The sequence below is a fragment of the Otolemur garnettii genome, unplaced genomic scaffold (assembly GCF_000181295.1).
Source record: "Otolemur garnettii isolate 467f Iridium unplaced genomic scaffold, OtoGar3 scaffold00164, whole genome shotgun sequence".
Lineage (NCBI taxonomy): Eukaryota > Metazoa > Chordata > Mammalia > Primates > Galagidae > Otolemur > Otolemur garnettii.
In genome coordinates this window covers 1,578,807-1,597,209 of record NW_003852559.1, presented here as the reverse complement: position 1 = coordinate 1,597,209, position 18,403 = coordinate 1,578,807, and the positions used below count along the sequence as shown (strand labels likewise).

The 18,403-nt window shown below is 40.1% G+C and overlaps 1 protein-coding gene across 1 annotated transcript in view; it reads right to left on the bottom strand.

The window, feature by feature from the left end:
• The window catches only part of PDE5A (phosphodiesterase 5A), a 129,813-nt gene extending 115,114 nt beyond the window's left edge, over nucleotides 1-14,699 (bottom strand). The window contains exon 1 of the mRNA XM_003800072.3: nucleotides 14,433-14,699. Within this exon, the coding sequence (XP_003800120.1) occupies nucleotides 14,433-14,578 (146 nt within the window). The 5' untranslated portion in view covers nucleotides 14,579-14,699. The remainder of the gene's footprint in view (nucleotides 1-14,432) is intronic.
• Nucleotides 14,700-18,403: the final 3,704 nt, after the last annotated feature.

Below are 18,403 nucleotides of genomic sequence, written 5' to 3'. Positions count from 1 at the left end.
CCTTTTTACTGCCTTTTTTCCATATCGACAGGCCAGCACACAAAGCTAGTATACATGTACACAAAAAAAGATAGAAAAAGGTGAGTGTGGCTATGTCCAATACAAGGATAAGAAGCAGCAGATGAGATTCAAGAAACCTAGATGATAGTTCTAACAGGGCAAATCCTAAGGCCTAGGATAGTATCTCTATTTTCTCTTCTCTTTCTTGATTCTAAGCGATTTTTTGAAAATACATATATTAGTGATAGTGAAAAAAATAAACCCACATATCATTTTGTTTAAACCTCGTGAGGTAGGCATTAACAATCCTACTTTCTAAAACAGGAAGCTAAATTAAATGGCCGAACCAAAGCCATTCTACTATTTGGTGGCAAAACCAGGAATCAAATTCAGGTTTTCTAGGTATCTTGAGCTATAAGAAGTTCCCACATCATCAATCTTGCCATGAAGAAGGCATCCCATGTCATCTAGTTGACTCTCAAAGCCAAAATCAAATTCAAGCAGAGAAAGCAAAGAGAATATGATCACTTACAATAACACATTCTCTAACTTAATCCTTTACTTCAGATCATAAAAGGATGGCACACTATATCACCATATCACATTATTTCAAAGCAAAGGATTGAAATAATGTTTTTGCTTCAGTAGTTATAAAGTAAATATGTTCTTTTCAGCAATGCAGTGAAAAGAACATATAATAAATGTGTCTGAGAAAGCGTCATTCTTAGAGTTGCTAGATTTAGAAAATAAAAACACAAGATACCTCGCTACACCTGAGTTTCAGATACGCAAAGAATAATTGTTTAGTATAAGTAGTATTTGAAACTCAAATTTAACTGGGTGTCCTGTATTTTACATGGCCACTCTGGTCACTCTATATTGTTCTTCTTAACTGAAATTGTTGGTGGATAGACAACAAAGAAAAGGTAGGTTCTATGCATACCAAAGTGCTCCTGGCTATCAAATCACTAATTTTATCACTGAAAGAATACAAAGGACTGTGATCTTGTGTATGACAACTGCACCTTTTGAAGCTCTCAGAAATAATGGCATAAAATTCTTCCTTAAATCAAGTTCTTTTATTCTGCTCTCAAAACTATCCATATATTTTTATAGGGACAAAACAAACAGCAGTCTACTTACAAAAGGAAGATTTTGTAATTGCTAAAAATTTGTGGGATTAAGAAGCATGGAGAGGTTGAGTTCTCAGCCATCAATCCTGGGTTCTAAGCAGTTGCTATGAACAGGATATGTGACTAGTGCTTTATCATTTTCTTCCTCCAAGTTTCTATTTTATCCTCCATAAAACAGGAAAATACCACCAGCTCTGACCTCTTTATGAAATGTAAGGGACTAATTCAACAGAGTACAAAGGTAAGAATACCAAACTAGCAGTCAAGAGATGATTTTAGTACCAACACTACTCAGACATAATGCTGACCAATCACAACTTCCCTAGAGTTCAAGTTCTACAGTGGTAAAACCTGTGTGTTGCATTAACAGGCCATTAAGACCCTCACAACAGCTTACATTATCAACAGAACAAGAGGTGTTCTTTGGGTCAGTCAACTCAACCTCTTTTTGCCCCTCAACTTCCTCATTTTTTAATAGAAACAAACCTCTTGACTCCTTTACTGACCACACAGGATTGATGTACAGGTCCTATTAGAAAACCCATGCAGAATCATTTCAAAATTCCTTCCACAGGTCTAAGATTTTTCTATGCTTAGTATTCATCCCAATGAGATGAAGGGCAGGGTCAGGAGCAGTGGCTGTTCATGTCCTCATAAAGTTCAGCCAAGAGAAAAAGACAAGGGCAAAAAGGTTGTGTTCCTGGTGACACAAGCCTACAGGCAGAGGAGGCCTCACAGGGTTCGGATAAAGGTCATGACAGGCACCACGAACACTCAGAGTCCTTTGCCAAAGCAGACACTTTTATTCCAGAATGCCATTCTTTACAGAATCTCACTAAGTTTAAAAAAGAAAAAGAAGTACAAGAGTTTAAAGTGCATCATAGCCATCTGAGCAAACAGAACAAAACAGACCCAAATTCCACTGAAGCGTTTTACCCTTTGCCAGGAGCACTAATAATTCAGCCTCTGCACTTTCTTGTGTAAGTGTGTCCTTGCTGACCTCCCTGGAAACCTGGGAGCAATCAGAAACAGGGTGGCCCTCTCGAAGACTTTTAGCTGATTTAACTTTTACGAGGCGGTTAATGAAAGACAACAGGCCCTTGACACTTGAAAGAAAGCCATGGTCAAGGGAAATGCAATGAAAATTGATGCCAAGAACTTGTAATCGATGAACAAATTCCTGAAGTTTAACATTCCATCCAAATCTTTCCATCTCCTCACCAAAATCTGTTTTATTATCCTCCAGCCACTTATTTCCTATCTTATTTTATGACACCAAAAATTTCTTCCCTCATAAATGAGTTGTATGATACACGCTTTTAAAAAGGGATACATTTAATTTTGTTTTTCAACTTTTAACAATATGTCTTAAGGAAAGTGGAGATACATTGGAGGATACTAAAAATCACAGTTGGGCATCAATCCACCACCTGTGGTTGCAAACCCTTACAGACCACAGGTGATGCTTAGGGCTCACTAACGCACCCTTTCCCACGTAGGACCCCCCCAAAACCACACAAAGAACCCAAAAGATTCATATTAGTTAGATGGTATAAATAAAATCAAATGGAATTTGTCAAAAACCTACCATGAGTCCTTGTCATAGATGTGACTTAAATCTCAAATCTCAACTATTTTTAAACAATGAATCAAATCAGAGGCTCATTGTCCTAATAGTCTCCTTTAGGAAAGACTCCTAAGGCAGCTGAAACTTCTCATGCAGTAATAATACAATGATATATAACATGTAATAGTAGACGTATCGGTGTCTTTAAGAATAAGATCTAGCATATCTTGATTTCACAAAGCTTCTTTATAGCACCACTAGCACTACATCCTTCCAGATGAGGTTATAATGTAAGTGGGGCACCTAGCAGAGCTAATGAGTTCACACACCAGCCTACTTCCAGCAGCTGCTACAGCAAAATACTAGAGTTGACATTTCCAGTGTCAGATATTTGGGGTCTTTAGTAACACAGTGAATAAATAAATCCATTTGTGAATGATAAAAAAAAAAAAACAAAGAATTTTTGGAGGTAGGATGCTTAGAAGTGAATTGTTATCAATTTTTACAATGATTTTTAACAGAGTTTATCAAAATTACACAAGTGGCAGAAATAAAATGCCATATATTTCATCTATACAACCCCTGAGCTCGTTTTTTTTTGGCCGGGGCCAGGTTTGAACCTCCCACCTCCGGTATATGGGGCCCGTGCCCTACTCCTTTGAGCTACAGGTGCCACCCTTCGTTATTTTTAAAGTACACAAAAACTGCAGCATTCTTAAAATAAGAGACTCAATTAACTTAATGATTACATAATGTCAAATTAGTACTGTAATACCTCTTATATGGCTATTTATATAAGTTTAAGTTTTGTATATTGGGTATATTTCATCTCATAGTCTCTAAAAATGTTATAAACTGATCAGTAATATTCATTGAAAAAAAATGAACGGTCATGGGTGGTGCCTATGGCTCAAGGAGTAGGGCGCTGGCCCCATATACTGGAGATGACGGGTTCAAACCCAGCCCCAGTCAAAAACTGCAAAAAAAAAAAAAAAAAAGGAAAGAAGAATGGTCACTGTACTGCACATAACTCTGAGAAGAATCAAAACTTCCCCCCTTTCTAACACCTCATTTTCACTTAAGATTATTAAAATCCTATCAGAGGAAAGAAAATCACAACTTATAGAATCACATGTTTTAGAAATTTTCCACTAATACAGACAAGTCACAGCTTCTACAAATGACTACTACCTAGAAATATTAAAGAGGAAATGCAAACCTATTGATAGGACGCAGCTCCCACACCGCATGTCAAATATGATTAGAAGAAGGGACAGGGACACACACAGCACACACAAGCACACAAAGTCAAATGCCTGTGACAACCAGGGTCTCGTGCAGTCATAACTTCACTTTCTACCAAATTGGAGTGGCTCACTCATCATACAAAATGACTCTTTACAAAGACAGAAATGCCTTAAAAAACGTATTCAATATTCCAGATGTCTGGAAATGGAAAAATAATTATTTTGTCTAGGATTTATAGGCTATTTCTTGGCTTCTAGAAAAGTACGAAAAAGAGAAGAAAAATTTACAAGGCAAAGTAAAATTTTGATATATTAAAAAATATAGTTAGATGAAATCCACTTTTAGAGCAACTGGTTTCGTTATGTTTTGCACTCTTCCCTAAAATAAGGTGTCAAAGGATAAAAATTCTTTGAAAATATACTGTACTTGGGGTATTTGTGTTCTAAAACTAAAAATATAATTGTAATGGCCTAGTACCTAAATTTTCAGCCACTCTATTTTAAAATGTCATTTGAGATTTCCCAATTTTTCTACTCAAAAGTTATACATGGAAACTAAACTCACTTGGGCAAAGTCTCTAGGCACCTCATTAAGTAATGTGCTTGAACATAAATAGGCCCTAGAAGATGCTTTAACCTCCTCCTCAGAAGCCTCATGACATTAATGCTATGAGACTGCTTTGCCTCCGTTAATACTGTACCTGGCATGGTGGTTAAGGACCCTAGATGAGACAGACTTAGGCTTCCACTCCAGAACCACCTCTTTCTAAGAATATGACCTTAGGCACATCATTTACTCTCTCTGTAAAGCAGAGATCATAGCATCTACTTCATGTGGTTCTTAACAAAATTAGAAGAAATGATGCCTATAAATGACAGCCCAAGTTAGACACAGTGTTTAATACATGACAGTTATTGAACATGAAATGCAGTATATTTTTTAAATGATTTTTTGCTTACAGAGAATTGATTCAATATATTTACACAGAATGACTAGACGTTAGCTATTGCTTCTTTTTATCCCCTAATTCAAAAGCACTAACTTTCCAATAGAACAAAAAAAATTGTATTAATGTTAGTATTTTTTCAAATTAAAACTAAAAAAAACTCTCTAGATCAATAACTGCACTTCCTGATGATGTAATTTTCTGAATTCTATTTTAAGATTAGGAGCTCAAGATTTAACTGAGAAAAATAAATGACTCCTCCATTACTGCTCAGAAATTCTTTTTTTCCAAAAATAAGTTATAGATTTAGGGACTTTTTTTTTCCAAAATAAAAGATAAAACTATTGGAGAACAAATGTGAAAAAAAATAATGCAATAATTACCTCTGAATGAAACCACAATAATATTTTACAAGAACCATAATTCTCAACTAGAGTATAGTTTTAACATTTGATAAAACAATGCTTTTAACATTCAGCTATAAGCAATTGGGGGATTAAAGTTGGCTGTTTTTGTTCTTATCCAAGGGAGCTCACTTGAGGAAATTCTAAAAGTAGGTTGATGCACCCCTGGGCCTCCGGGATGGCCATATATATATAGCAAGTCCCTTAAGCAGTAACTTTGGGAGGAAATTTGCAGGATGAATTTTCATGTTTATAAGTCAATTATTAAAATGTCATCCTTTTTTCTTTGTTTTCAATGTTCTTTTTTCATCGGTCATGTGAATTAATCTGAATTACAAAAAGCATACTGAAATTTCTGATTGGAAGGATGGTTGATAGTTTGTATGGAAATCTGTTAAAAATACCTGCAGGAAAAGCACAAAAATAATTCATGAGAAAATAATGTTGGCTATTTTTCCTGCTCTTGGATCATTATTTTATACTGTTTCAGTTACATTGTTTGCATAATTTGACCTGGATCTACCACTCAAATTTGGAAAAATACTACTTAAAAGAACGAACTATTCAATCTGAGAAGTTAATAGATAACTGTTCTCTCTCTCTAAGAACTCTTAGAGCTGAAAAAGACTTTTACACTCACGTATGAATCTCTCTCAGCCTTGATTCGCAGCTCCCTCTCACCTTCCGTCTTAAAGCTGAGGTTTATTAACTTCTGCCAGTCATGGAGTTAATTATAGCAAAGCTGGGAATAAAATTTGGGAGTCCAAGCTCCCACTTTAATGCCTTTTTCAGAACTTTTTAATACAATCCCCTTAATAAAAGGTCTGCTCAAATCATTTATAAAATTTCATCTAGGAAAATGAAAAAGACACTTAAAGCCTGTAAAATCGCTACCCTGTCATCCTAATTCCCATCTACCAGAATAAGGGAATGACTAACAAACTGTGTGATCATATTTAAGATGCTGATGATTTTTAAAGGAAAATGGTAAACTACTGAAAATCACTACTTGTAAAAAATGTATTATTTCCTTTAATTATCTTAAACCTATGAGGCAAAAGCTATTACTTCCATTTTACAGAGAGTGTAAATAATGTACCCTAAGTTACCCTCTTAGAAAGATGGTTCTGAGGTTGAAGCCTAAGACTATGCCATTTAGGACCATTGGCCACCATAAATAGAAATAAATTTTAAAGGGTTCAGAAGAGTGGCTTCCAACCAAGCTGTGGTGCCCATCCTTCAGGGCCACTTGGAAATGCATAGGACAGATATGCTGTCCCAATTGAGGGTGATCCTGGCATTTAGTCCCTTGAGTTCAAGGATGTTGACACTCCTGCAATGCTCTGGACAGCCTCTCAAACAAAAAGAAAAAGACCCCCACCAAATGCCAACATCCTTTTTTAAGAGGCACTGGTTTAGATAAATGAAAGATTAACCAACTGTAATGAAGTATTAAACAAAACAAGAGATGTGGGGCACCTCCCAGTGATATCCTCTCCTCTAGGAATCTCTACTCTGATGTTACAATGAGTAACACTTAGCTCTGGCATGGTAAGGAAATAAATCCTCTGCCTAAACTTATTTAGTATTTCCAAGTTTTCTCCAGCTATGAAAACATCTGAGAAGCTTACTGAAACCAAATATAAATAAAATACAGCATTGCTTCATATGGTTTTACATTCAAATTCGACTGAGAGTTGGAAGGGATGTACGTTTAGTAATTTTCCATGTATTCACAATCCCATGGTCTAAAAGATGTTGCTTAAAAAAAAACCTAACACGTCATCTAAAAGAAAACATAATAACTGAAATCTATGCAGTAAATATGTAAATTGATTTGTTTTGCAGTCTGGAGATGGGAGAGGCTGAACTAGATTGGTGTTTCTCATGACAAGCTCTGAGAAGGCCTGAGAATTCAAACCAAGTAAGTATGTTTTGGAGATTTGTACATTTTCTGTAAAAAAATGTTTTAATTTCATGTCTTCATGGTGATCATAATTAAAACAAAAAAGGTGAAAGACATCTGCTTTAAATCACAGGGAGGACTTATAACGAGGTATGGCCCTGCCCTTTTAGTTCACAGGTTTATGTTTGTGTTAATGAGAAAATAAAAGAGGTAAATTTAACATGTGTACATGCTTTTTATACAAAGTAAAAACTGAAAGCTACTAAGCTGTGCTATAGGAATAAAAGTTTCATGACTGTTCAGAGACCCAGTGGGAGGACTGAGTCATCACAAGGTAACTGTAGCAAAGGCCAGCTGACCTCACCAGATTGTTCATCAAGCAGTTAGGGCCATATTTACTTTGCAAGGGTGATTTAATAAATGCTGTCAATTTGCATTTGACTGTAGTTTCATCATTTTGTTCATAATTAACTTAAAATGTATTTTGGCATTACAGTTGCCTAAATGTTGTACCTATGACTAAATTATATCTACTTTTGTTTATTTTACTTTTAAGAATTCTGTATTTAACCAACATTAAGGTAAAAGAAGTCAACACTAGGTATAGTAGACATCTGGAACTCCAAGATCTGCCCACATCACTTTCTTTTGGGAATTCTCGTAATTCAGTGGCATATCACATTACGGGCTATCCGGTCGCAATAAAGTAGTCAGATAACCCTACTTGCTTGGATACAATGATTAGTCCAGAGCAGGTACATGACCCAAGTAAGGCCAGGGTAATTGGGGGAGTACTGGTATGAATAAGATTAGGTTCCTCTGTGATTCTAAAAGTTTAAGATTCACACATACTTACCAAGAATAAACTTCCAGCACGTGAAGAAAGCTTGCAAGAAAATAAAGCCAACACAGCACAGGGCCAAAAGATAGATGGACAGATGGGTACGTGGATGGATAGATGGATGGAAGCAGGGAAGAGTAAGTAAAAAGACAGACTAGAAGGACAGATACATACATAGATACGGACACACAGACAGAATCTTAAAAAGATAATTTCTTTAGCTGAATTCACAATTAAACCAATCCCCAGGCCATTTCATCTTGTGAGTCAATTCTAGATGGGTTCAAGATGGATTTCTGTCAGTTGCAATCAAAAGTTTTCTAATATCCTGGGATCAATGAGAACATCCCCCTCTAAAAAAAAAGGGTGATACATTACGTAAACTTGAGAAACTGGATTATACATGTAGATCCCCTGTAACTCTAAAGTTCAATGACCATGTGTGTTTGTGTTTCAATTACTGCATCAGCTCAAAAGATCAGGATCTACTCTCTTATATCTTCAGCATAGGTATTCAGCAGTGAGCAGAGAAGATGATTCTTAATTTTTATAATTGTCACTAGGGGTGTGATAATAAATGTAGATCTTTTTTTCTCCTAAGTTTAGACCTAATAAAATTATTCAAAGAAGATAATTTGCAAAAAGTTGATTTTACTTTACAATTGAGAATCAGGGGGAAAAGTCCTCACTCTCCTGAAGGATAAAGAAGTTAACAATGGAACACAGGACTTTTAAAAACTCTATTCACTGCAGACCAAAAGCCAGAAAAAAATATCTCTCAAGGCTTTAAAAAACGTTTTAGAGTATTTATCAAAATAATTCATATAAACATAACACTCTGTTTGCTTTACCTGCTATAAACATGTTGTTGGCAGTAAATATAAATTCCTACCATTCAGAGAAAATGAATAAAGCACTTATATTGTAAAAACAAAAATAATTCAAAATAAAATGAGAATATGAAGTCAGTAAACAAGATTACAGAGCTAAATATCAAATGAATAATGCATGTAGAAAGACTTTCTTCAATTTTTACTCCTAGGTATGTAGCTCACAAGCAGTCTTTCCTGGGAATATGATGCAACAGATATTTCCAAGCTACGTCCATCAGCTATAACACTGGTGAACTGAATCTACATCTGTGCAGCTAAACTAATTTCATAGGAAGTCCTGCAAAGTCTGCATCCTAAATTCAGAAAATTAGTTATTTTTCAACCCTTTGCTATCAATCAACTCATTGATTTATTTAATTGTCTGACAGTCTTTGCCGAAGGCATATCCAAGGAAGAGGTTTGCATCCTCCAATCAACTTAGAGAACAAAAAACAAATGCAACTCAACACGGAGTTGTGGGTTTAATAGATAATCAGGTTGAAGCCTGCTATGGGGATAAACTAATAAATACCACACAATTCTGTTTAGTTTTTCAATTACAAAAGAAATCTTTCCAGGCTTGGAGCCCGTAGCTCAGTGTTAGGGTGCCAGCAACATGCACCAGGACTAGTGGCTTCGAACCTGGCTAGGGCCTGCTAAACAACAATGACAACAATAACAAAAAAAATAGCTGGGCATTGTGGCAGATCCCTGCTGTCCCAGCTACTTGGGAGGTTGAGGCAAGAGAATCGCTTACGCCCAAGGTTTAAGCCCAATCGAGGTTGCTGTGAGCTGTGACACTACCGCACTCTACCTAAGGGACTCACTACTCTGACATAGTGACCCTCTGTCTCAAAAAAAAAAAGATCTTTCCAGCAGTTCAAGGAAAGTTCTAACTTAATTCATGCTTTCAAATCTAGAGAAAGTGATGGCTGATGGTAAGACACATTCTCTATAATAAGATAAGGGTGAAGGTACCTATACAACTTGAAAGGAGTTTCAAATATTTTAAAAGAAACGATATTCGAGATCAGACTCAAATCATTTATTTAGGCCAAATTATTTTAAAAGGAAATTCTGTGACATAGCATATTGAAAATACTAAAAAAATTCCCAATTTTGAGATTCCAAGGCCATGATCTCATGAAAATGCAGCCATTTTCTACGATCTTCAGATCACAAACTCAAGAACTTATACCAAATTTTACAAACCTATTTAAGTCTGTTATACTCAGCAAAATCAATGTATTTTAAGCTATCCATCCATACTCATTGCCATTGCATTACTGCTGCCACGTTTTTTAGGAATCATCATCAAGCAATTTAGGCCCTAAAATGGGCCCAAATTTGAAATTTGAAACTTTGAAAAAATTGGAGATAGAAAGGCAATGAATTAACATCATTCAGGGGCTCCCTTGGATTCTTCCAGGCAAAAAGACTCCACAAGAGTCTAGGGTGCTAAAAGGCAGCTTAGCTATCTGGACTCTGGTTATGAACAATACAAGGGGGGAAAGTAGGCCATTACTATGCCAAAAATTACCATCATGAAAATATGATAAATGTTATCAACGTCAGAAAGGGTCAGTGCCCAGTATGTTTTATTTCTTCGACACTACCAACTACCCAACAAAACAGGCTCAACAAATCATGTGTCTGAAAGTTACAATACAGTTTACATTCCTCTGTAATTATAAAAAGAATAATTTTTTTAAATGGGGTAGCAATATGTATTTTAGATCCATAATCTGATTTTAATGTAGATCAAAAACGCGACAGCTTTTAGAAATGAGAAAAGAAAAAAAGAAAGAATCCCACACCCGGGACCTGGAACCTCAATTAATTCAGCACGGCTTTCCAGTGTTGAATAAAAAGTCTATCATAGAAAGCTACATGGGAATGTTAAACTTCTGTTTCTGGACTTTGATCCAAGCTGCCATAAAAACTTGTCCTCGCTTAATATCTATTTCCAGTATACGCCAAATATTCTCAAGCTTTTGCCTAGTACAAAACAAAGCAATAAAAAGTCAATCATGTCACCCCTACGATACTAAATGGCTTAAAACATCACCCACAATCACGCAGCTAATTAGTTATTAATGAAAGGTAACTTTATTCTAATATGCTGTCAAGAATAACAACAGCTGTTAAGTGGCATTAGCACCAGGAAGGCTTCATTTGCAAATGCATGCACTTTTAAAACCCTCAGTCAACACAGTACCCAAGGCCTGTAGGACTACAAACTGTCTAGGATTGTGGGGGGGGGGGGGTGTTTCCAGATGCAGCGTACCAGCCTCAAATTAATTTTTATGACAATAGATTATGTTAGGAATTGTTCAATTGACAAAAATTCACATAAACAGGTTGTAACAACCAAAAATCATCTATCTCTATGCTCCAAGCTATACCTTTTAATAAAGTAGTTAGCTCTGTATTTGAAGACAGTTACAGGAAACAGGGCAATATAGCAGCATAACTGCTTTAAGGTCAAACAAAATTCCCAGGTGTTTTGAGAATTGAGGAATGCCAGAACCTTCATTATGTTCGATGACTACCATCGGATCAGATCATTCAGACTGGGGCTAGGATAAACAAGCATGCATAAATGTCCAATAGCAATAAATAAAGACAGAAATAGTTCCATCAGCAAGCCTGGTTACTGATGCAGATGGGTCAGCTTGAGTGAATCTAAATGTGTTTTAAATCTTAATACATGCCACACACCTCTACAGAATTATTCTGTTTTGTGGGTTTCCTGAATCACATACAGTATTTATTTCACACTTAAAAAATATAATAAAAGGGAAAAAACAAAGTAATTGTAAGACTGTAATGTAATGTTTAGCTGTAAGGCTAAAATGCAATAAATTTTTACCACAATAATGTCCAACACACTGACATTAGTAGTTGGGCAATTTTATAATCAACTAATGTCCAATTTCTTATCCTTAAGTTTCTAGTTAATGCCACCAAACAGAAAGCCAAATTGGAATATTGTTTCATGAAGGACTTCTGGCTACACACAAATTATAAGATTACAATTTTTTACACTGACAAATCTCAGCACTTGCTAACTCCTAACATTAAAGGCCTGCACTACCCTTAAATATGTCACACTTTCACTTTCCAACTTTACTCCACATAAACTCCTAAGAATATACATACGCACATATGTATTACAAAAAGTGTTCTGTTTGTTGCCAACATCAACTATAATTTAAAAGCCCTAACCAAGAAAGTTTTTTGAAAGTCTTTTGGAATCTCAGATGCTCTCAATTTCACTAACAGGGCAATTTTAAGAAATGGGATTTTAATCGTATGCTATTTGGGAGAAAAAGTAATGGGAAAAAATGTAACTTAACTCTTTCCCTTTATTTTCTCAAATGTTGCTACACTTTTCAAAGTTTTGGCAGACTCTGGAAGTGGACTCTTTATCTACAAACGGTCAAAAACTATTAATGAACCATCCCAAATTTATGTCTTCAAAGGAAAAAGGAAGAACAAAGAAAAGGACATTATGCTCATTTATTACATAAGTAACTTTTTTCTTTAAACTGTTAATCATCTGCATAAAGAACCCTCCAACACAATTAAAAATCAGCCTAGCCTGCTGGCCTCCTCCCCATTCTGTGTGCGGTAATTCATGAACACTGGAGGATGAGGATGTCCAAGAGTGAAGGGAAACTGGGGACAGTCAGCCTTGGAGTAGCAGGTAACCCCTGAAAACAGCTGGACCACAGCAATTGAAAATTCTAAACCTAAACAGCGGTAAGTGCCTGATCCTCAACTCGCATAAAAGTGCAGTTAAAAAGAAACCACTTCTAGGGCCATCCTCCGGCCACTTGGAGATTTAGGATTTTGAAAGAAGTCAAAAGCGGATAAGAGGTCTTAAAAAGGAGGGCTGGGTAATTAAAAAGAAGAGGTAAGATTTGTTCCTGAGCCTTCATTTCTGTCGAAAACCCCTGAAAGTGACCGAGTCAACACCAACTAGAAGGTTCCTTAGAAAAATTGGATTAAAAGGGTGTAATCTAAGACCCCCAAGGTAACAGATGTGAAAGTAAAGAACGACAAAGCCCACGTATAATGAGGCATCGCCAGGCTGCCGCGACCCCGCACCCGGTCCCTAACGTGCCACCCCCGCCCCAGGCGAAAGTGCTAAGTGGGGGATGCTGAAGGAAGTACCTCGTTTTGTCTCCAAAGGGCAACATAGCAACCCCGGGAAGTTCGTTTCCGAACTCCGCTGATCCTGGACTCCAGGAAGCTCCACTAGGGCAACGCCGTGCCCAGGTGAGGTGAGGTCGGTGACTCGGAGCCCGCTCCCCTACGGCCCCGGCCGCCGCGCCGCCGCCCGTCGCCGCCGGATCGCCCGGCGCAGCGCCGCCCCCTGGCGGGGAGCGCCCCGCCGAGCCCCGGCCGGCTCCTCCACCATCACCGCCCCGCGAGCGTCACCCTCGCGGCCGCGACCCCGAGCCAGCGGCAGTGGGCTTCGGGACCCTCTCCAAGCGGGTGCGTCCTGGAGTCAGCCCGAGTCCTCGCGTAGGAGCCTTGCTCGAGCCCCGGCTTCGACCAACTCTTCAGGCTTCAGGGGACCCGCCCGCCACGCACTCTCCGCTCCACCCTCTCATCCCTCAGCTCCTGTCTCAATTCCTCCCAACTCTCCAGCGAGTGTTTCCCACGCGCGCCCTAAAGCGCAGCCGCCTCCAAAAGGACAGGCTCCCGCCCTCCGCGGCGGCGCTTGGCTCCCGACCAGGCAGAGCTGGCCTCTGGGGTCTCCGTCGGCCGCGCGGAACCCGCCAACCCCTCGGGGTCCGCTCGCCGCCGCGCCTACCCCGCTCCCTTTGTGTGCGCGCCGCGAACCCTTCGCCAAAGCCGTCCTTTAGGTGGTGCAGCCTTTGGTGGAAAAGCGAATGAGAGTAGACGCGCGGGATAATCGGAGGACTGGAAGGGGACAAAAGGCGACCGCACTCACTTTGGGACGGTTCCGGCATGTTGCTGCCTTTGGGCTTCCTCGTGGTCTCGTCCCTACCCCGGCTTCCCCGCCCAGCCAGGGCCAGGGCGAGGGGGGACGGGGGAGGAGCGGAGCCACTGCGACCGACTTGGAAATGGTGCTTCCGGAGCTGCAGGCAAGGGGTCGATAACTGTTACGGTTTTGCTGGGAGGATTTAGGCGACCAGGAGGGTGGAGAGGAGCTTGAGGAAGGCCCGTGAGCGTTGGATGTGTGAAAATAATCCTGCTCCTCGGGAATACCAAAGGGGATAGGGCTGGGGGTTCGGCAAGTACATTTTTGCATTTGAACTTTCTGAGCAAGTTAGAATCTGACACTTGAGTTTTTTGACTCCTCGCTTAAAGTCGAGGTCGCTACCCCGTAGAAGGACTGAAGACCTACTTAAAAAGCAAAGGGCCTGGGAACACGGGTTCTTTAATGGTAAACGAAGGGGAAATTTAAATAGTGGGACAGAAATCAGCCCCAGGTCAGGCTCCATGCCCCGGACGGGTCTTCCGTGGGTCCTCTTCTTACCTGGTGGCTTTTCTAACAAAGTAAGAGAAGGTAAAGTCCCAGTGATCGTCCAGCCACGCTTCGACCGAGTCCTGGTCCCACTGCTGCTGCTGCTGCTGCTGCTGCTGCTGCTGCTGCCGCCCGAAGTCGGGGCCAGCCCGCTCCATGGTTGGTGCGGCACGTCTCCGCGGCTCCCAGGTTCTGGTTTCCTACCTCATCTGGGGTCCCTCCCTCGTGTAAATGGACTCTGCCTCGAGACCCTCCCCTTTTGCTTTGCTCCACTCGGGCCGGCTTTCGGAGAAGCTGCCTGGGCGCGAGGCCAGCCCCCTGCCCCGCCCCGACCCTCCTGGTCCTCTCGGCACCCAGGTGTGGCGGGCGGGGCCGAGCGCTGCCGCCCTGCGCCCTCCCTAGGGTCGGGCGGAGACCGACTCTCACCGCCTCTCCAGTCGCCCAGTTCCGAGGCAGCGGCGACCGCAACTGGCCAGCTCTCCGGAAGCCAAGTGGCGGCGACTAGGAGGTGGCCACGCGGCCGCTGGGGTGCGCTGTGCACTGAACTGGCTTCTGGGGAAGCGCTAGGGTGTGTTCTCAGTGTCCCGCAGGAAGGGAAAGGTCATAAAGTGCGGGACCCATCCCAAGACCAGCGGGCGGGAGCTGGGTGAAGTTTGACCCAAAGGAAGAGGTGGTGCTATCCTGGGCGCTTTTCCTCGTTCCTGGGAGTACAATGACCGTCCCACCTCGGTTTTCCCTGGCCCAACGCTCAGGTCCGGGAGGAATGGGGACTGACCTTCCTTGGAGCCCAGCCTGCGCAGTGGCTTAAAGGGCTCCAGCCACCGACCACGCCCGGGCGGGAGAGGTGGGGTGTGTGCCACCGGGACGAATTTGCGGTATAGGTGGGTGACTTCCAACAAAGCCATATTCGGGCTTCCTTTGATAACAATAACAATTATACATTAAGCGGCTTTAACTATTGCATCAAACTCCCTCTTTTCATAACTGGAAAAACACTTTCTAGGAAAGGAGAAAAGGCAAACTGAAATAATCACGGGTGCTTTGTGAAGTTAGAAAACAATGACATCTCTATACAATTGAGAGCACCAACAATACCGGGTACAATGGAGTTGGACCAATTTTAAACTAATTCATCATTTTTATTAAAGTGGAATAAAAAGTCCGTTAAAAAGGGCACACAGCCTTCCTACCCTATTTTGTCCTAGCCCTCTCGTGCTTAAGAGGAGGGGGGTTGGTGTCATTCTTTGCTTTGTCCTTATCCTCATCTCCCTGTCGCAAATTTGCAGTTATAATAGGCATTCTGCAATGACCTGATTTTTTTTGAAGAATTAAATCTGGAGTTGTATGTTCCACGACGTCTAAATGACACCATTAATAGTGACAAACCAAAAATAATGTAGTTGACATACTTACTTCTAACAAACTCCTGTCAAAATACTCTTGGCAAATTGTAAGACATTTCCTCACTCCATAGAAATATGTAATTAAATTGATAATATAGGGACTTGAGAAAAAGTCTTTAGAAATTGTCTTTAATTGTCAATGCAACACTTTCTTTCTTGCATTGAATAATTATCGTTTTGTAATTTCAATTTCTCTGAAACTTTACTGTTAAATTCAAGTTACCACAACCGATAAAGTAAGGCAGTAAGAAAATGAGAAGTAACTAGTGATAAATCATATTGGATTTTAAAATGATAATTCTCTACTAATTTGTTGCTATGATAGTAGCTATAGTACTCATGACATAATCATGGGTTACTCAAGGACAGTGATACATTCTGGAAAATGTCTCCTTACGTGATTTCGTCATTGTGGAAACATCATCTTTGTGGGACCATCACAGAATGCACTTTAACAAACCTAAGTGGTATTGATACAAGACAGGTGGCGCCCCTGCCAGCTGGGTGGAGCTGAGGGGTGGACCTGCCGCCTCCGCCTTGGCAGTGTTGGCGTGGTGGCAGCCGGCAGAGGAACCAGCGGGCTGGAAGGTATGCAAGCCCCCCCCCCGCCCCCCGCAGGAGGCTACCGTAGCCAGAGGGGCTAGATAACTGTTGGGTAGGTCTCCGCTTACACTTGCGGTTAAAGAGGGAACCCACAGTTGCCTAGGCCTGGTCAATTTCATGTAGGTTTCCCAGGCCTGGGAATGAACCTGACTGTGTCATTCCTTTGCTACCCAGTCCCAGCTAAATGTAACTACAGAGGACCCATGCAACCATATATATACCCCTGGACAAAGAGCCTGGAGAGACGGAGAGGGAGAGAGAGAACTTCCCACACACACACTTGGTTTCTCTCTGCCGGGAGCTTTGGTGTTTTTGTGCTCTTTTCTGTAAATAAATCCTGTCTTACCACTGATCTGTGGTCTGTGGATTCATTCTTCAAATCCCTGACACCAAGGACCTACTGAAGATGAAATCCCAGTATCAGTATAACCTAAAACACATCTACTCTGTACGGTGCCTATTCTGAACAGAATGTTACTATACTGCATATTATAGTCATTTGTAACAATGGTATTTGTGTACCTAAATGTATCTAAATCTAGAAAAAGTACAGTAAAAATACAGTATTATAATCTTACAGGCCCCCCATAGTATATACAGTCTGTTGCAATTGACAGAAAAACCTATATCTCTTACATGGCCCATGACTATAGAATTTGTCCTTAGTGCTTTTTTTCCCTGTGGAAATCCATGCATTCCTCCCAAAGAAAGTCAATTATAATTTAAAGCTTTACTTACCTGCCTAAAGATGGAGTGAATGCCTGGCTTGAATTGTTTGCTCTGGTTTGCTTAAATAAACAGGTATGGTGGTCTGCATGTTTATGTCTCCTCCAAAATGTGGAAGAGGGTTAGGTTTCCAAACTTAACCCTCAATTCAGTAGTATTAAGGGGGAAAGAGGGGCATTCAGAGGTGATCAGACCATGGGGATCCTGCCCTTATGAATGAATTAATGCTACATTATAAAAGGGCTTGTGGGGACATGTTGACCCCTTCTATTCCTTATGCCATTGAGGGCACATTGCTGACCTGTAGGTGGGATGCAGGAAGAAGCTGCCATCTTCGAAGCCAAGAACAGCCCTCACCAGACAAGGAATCTGCTGGTGCATTGATCTGCTGGCCCGTAGCCTCCAGAACTGTGAAAAATAAATTTCTCTTGTTTATAAATTACCCAGTCTGTAGTATTCTTTTATAGCAGTACAAATGGACTAGGAGAATGGGCAATATCCAAATGTCCTTTCTCTCCTGACCTTTTCTGAAAAATTGCTCCAAACAAAGACAATCCATGGATTCTCCCAACAGAGTGAAGGCCTATTACCCAATGAACACATTATAGGTAATAGAAGGCAGGGGTGTTTGACACAGTTCTTCTCTCCCAGGTGCTCAGATAAAACTTGTAACAATCCTTCTGCAACTTAGAAGTATTTAAAGGTAACCATGTTTTGAACTGTCCTTACCTTAGCTTTTTGTTTTCTAGTTCCATTTTATCCCAATTTTCTCAATTATTTTATGGTTTAACTTGGAATAAGATTGCTCCAAGCACCTAAATCTGACTATGAAATGAGTTGAAAAATAAGTAATAATAAACACTTCCAGGAAACAACTTCAAAAATGCTGTGCATGCTACTTACAACAATTGTGCAAAGACTTAATATAAAGACAGACCTCTTTGTAGTTCCATTGTACTAGAATAAAATTGAAACTCGCTAACACATTATTAGTATGCTATCCACCTCTACTGTTAAAGGTTTGGGTCATACAGCCAGGGAAAAAACCATACATGATTAAATTCCCTTTTCCAAAAAAGACAACACAAATTATAAGAGTTTTTGCCTTGGTTTTATTTTTTCAAATACTACTCATTATTTTCTGTTCCTTTGCAGCAGTCCTATAATACACAATATAAAATTAAAAGTACGTTAAACAACTTTATGCCAATAAATTCAATAATTTTGATGAAATGGATAAGTTCCTTTAAA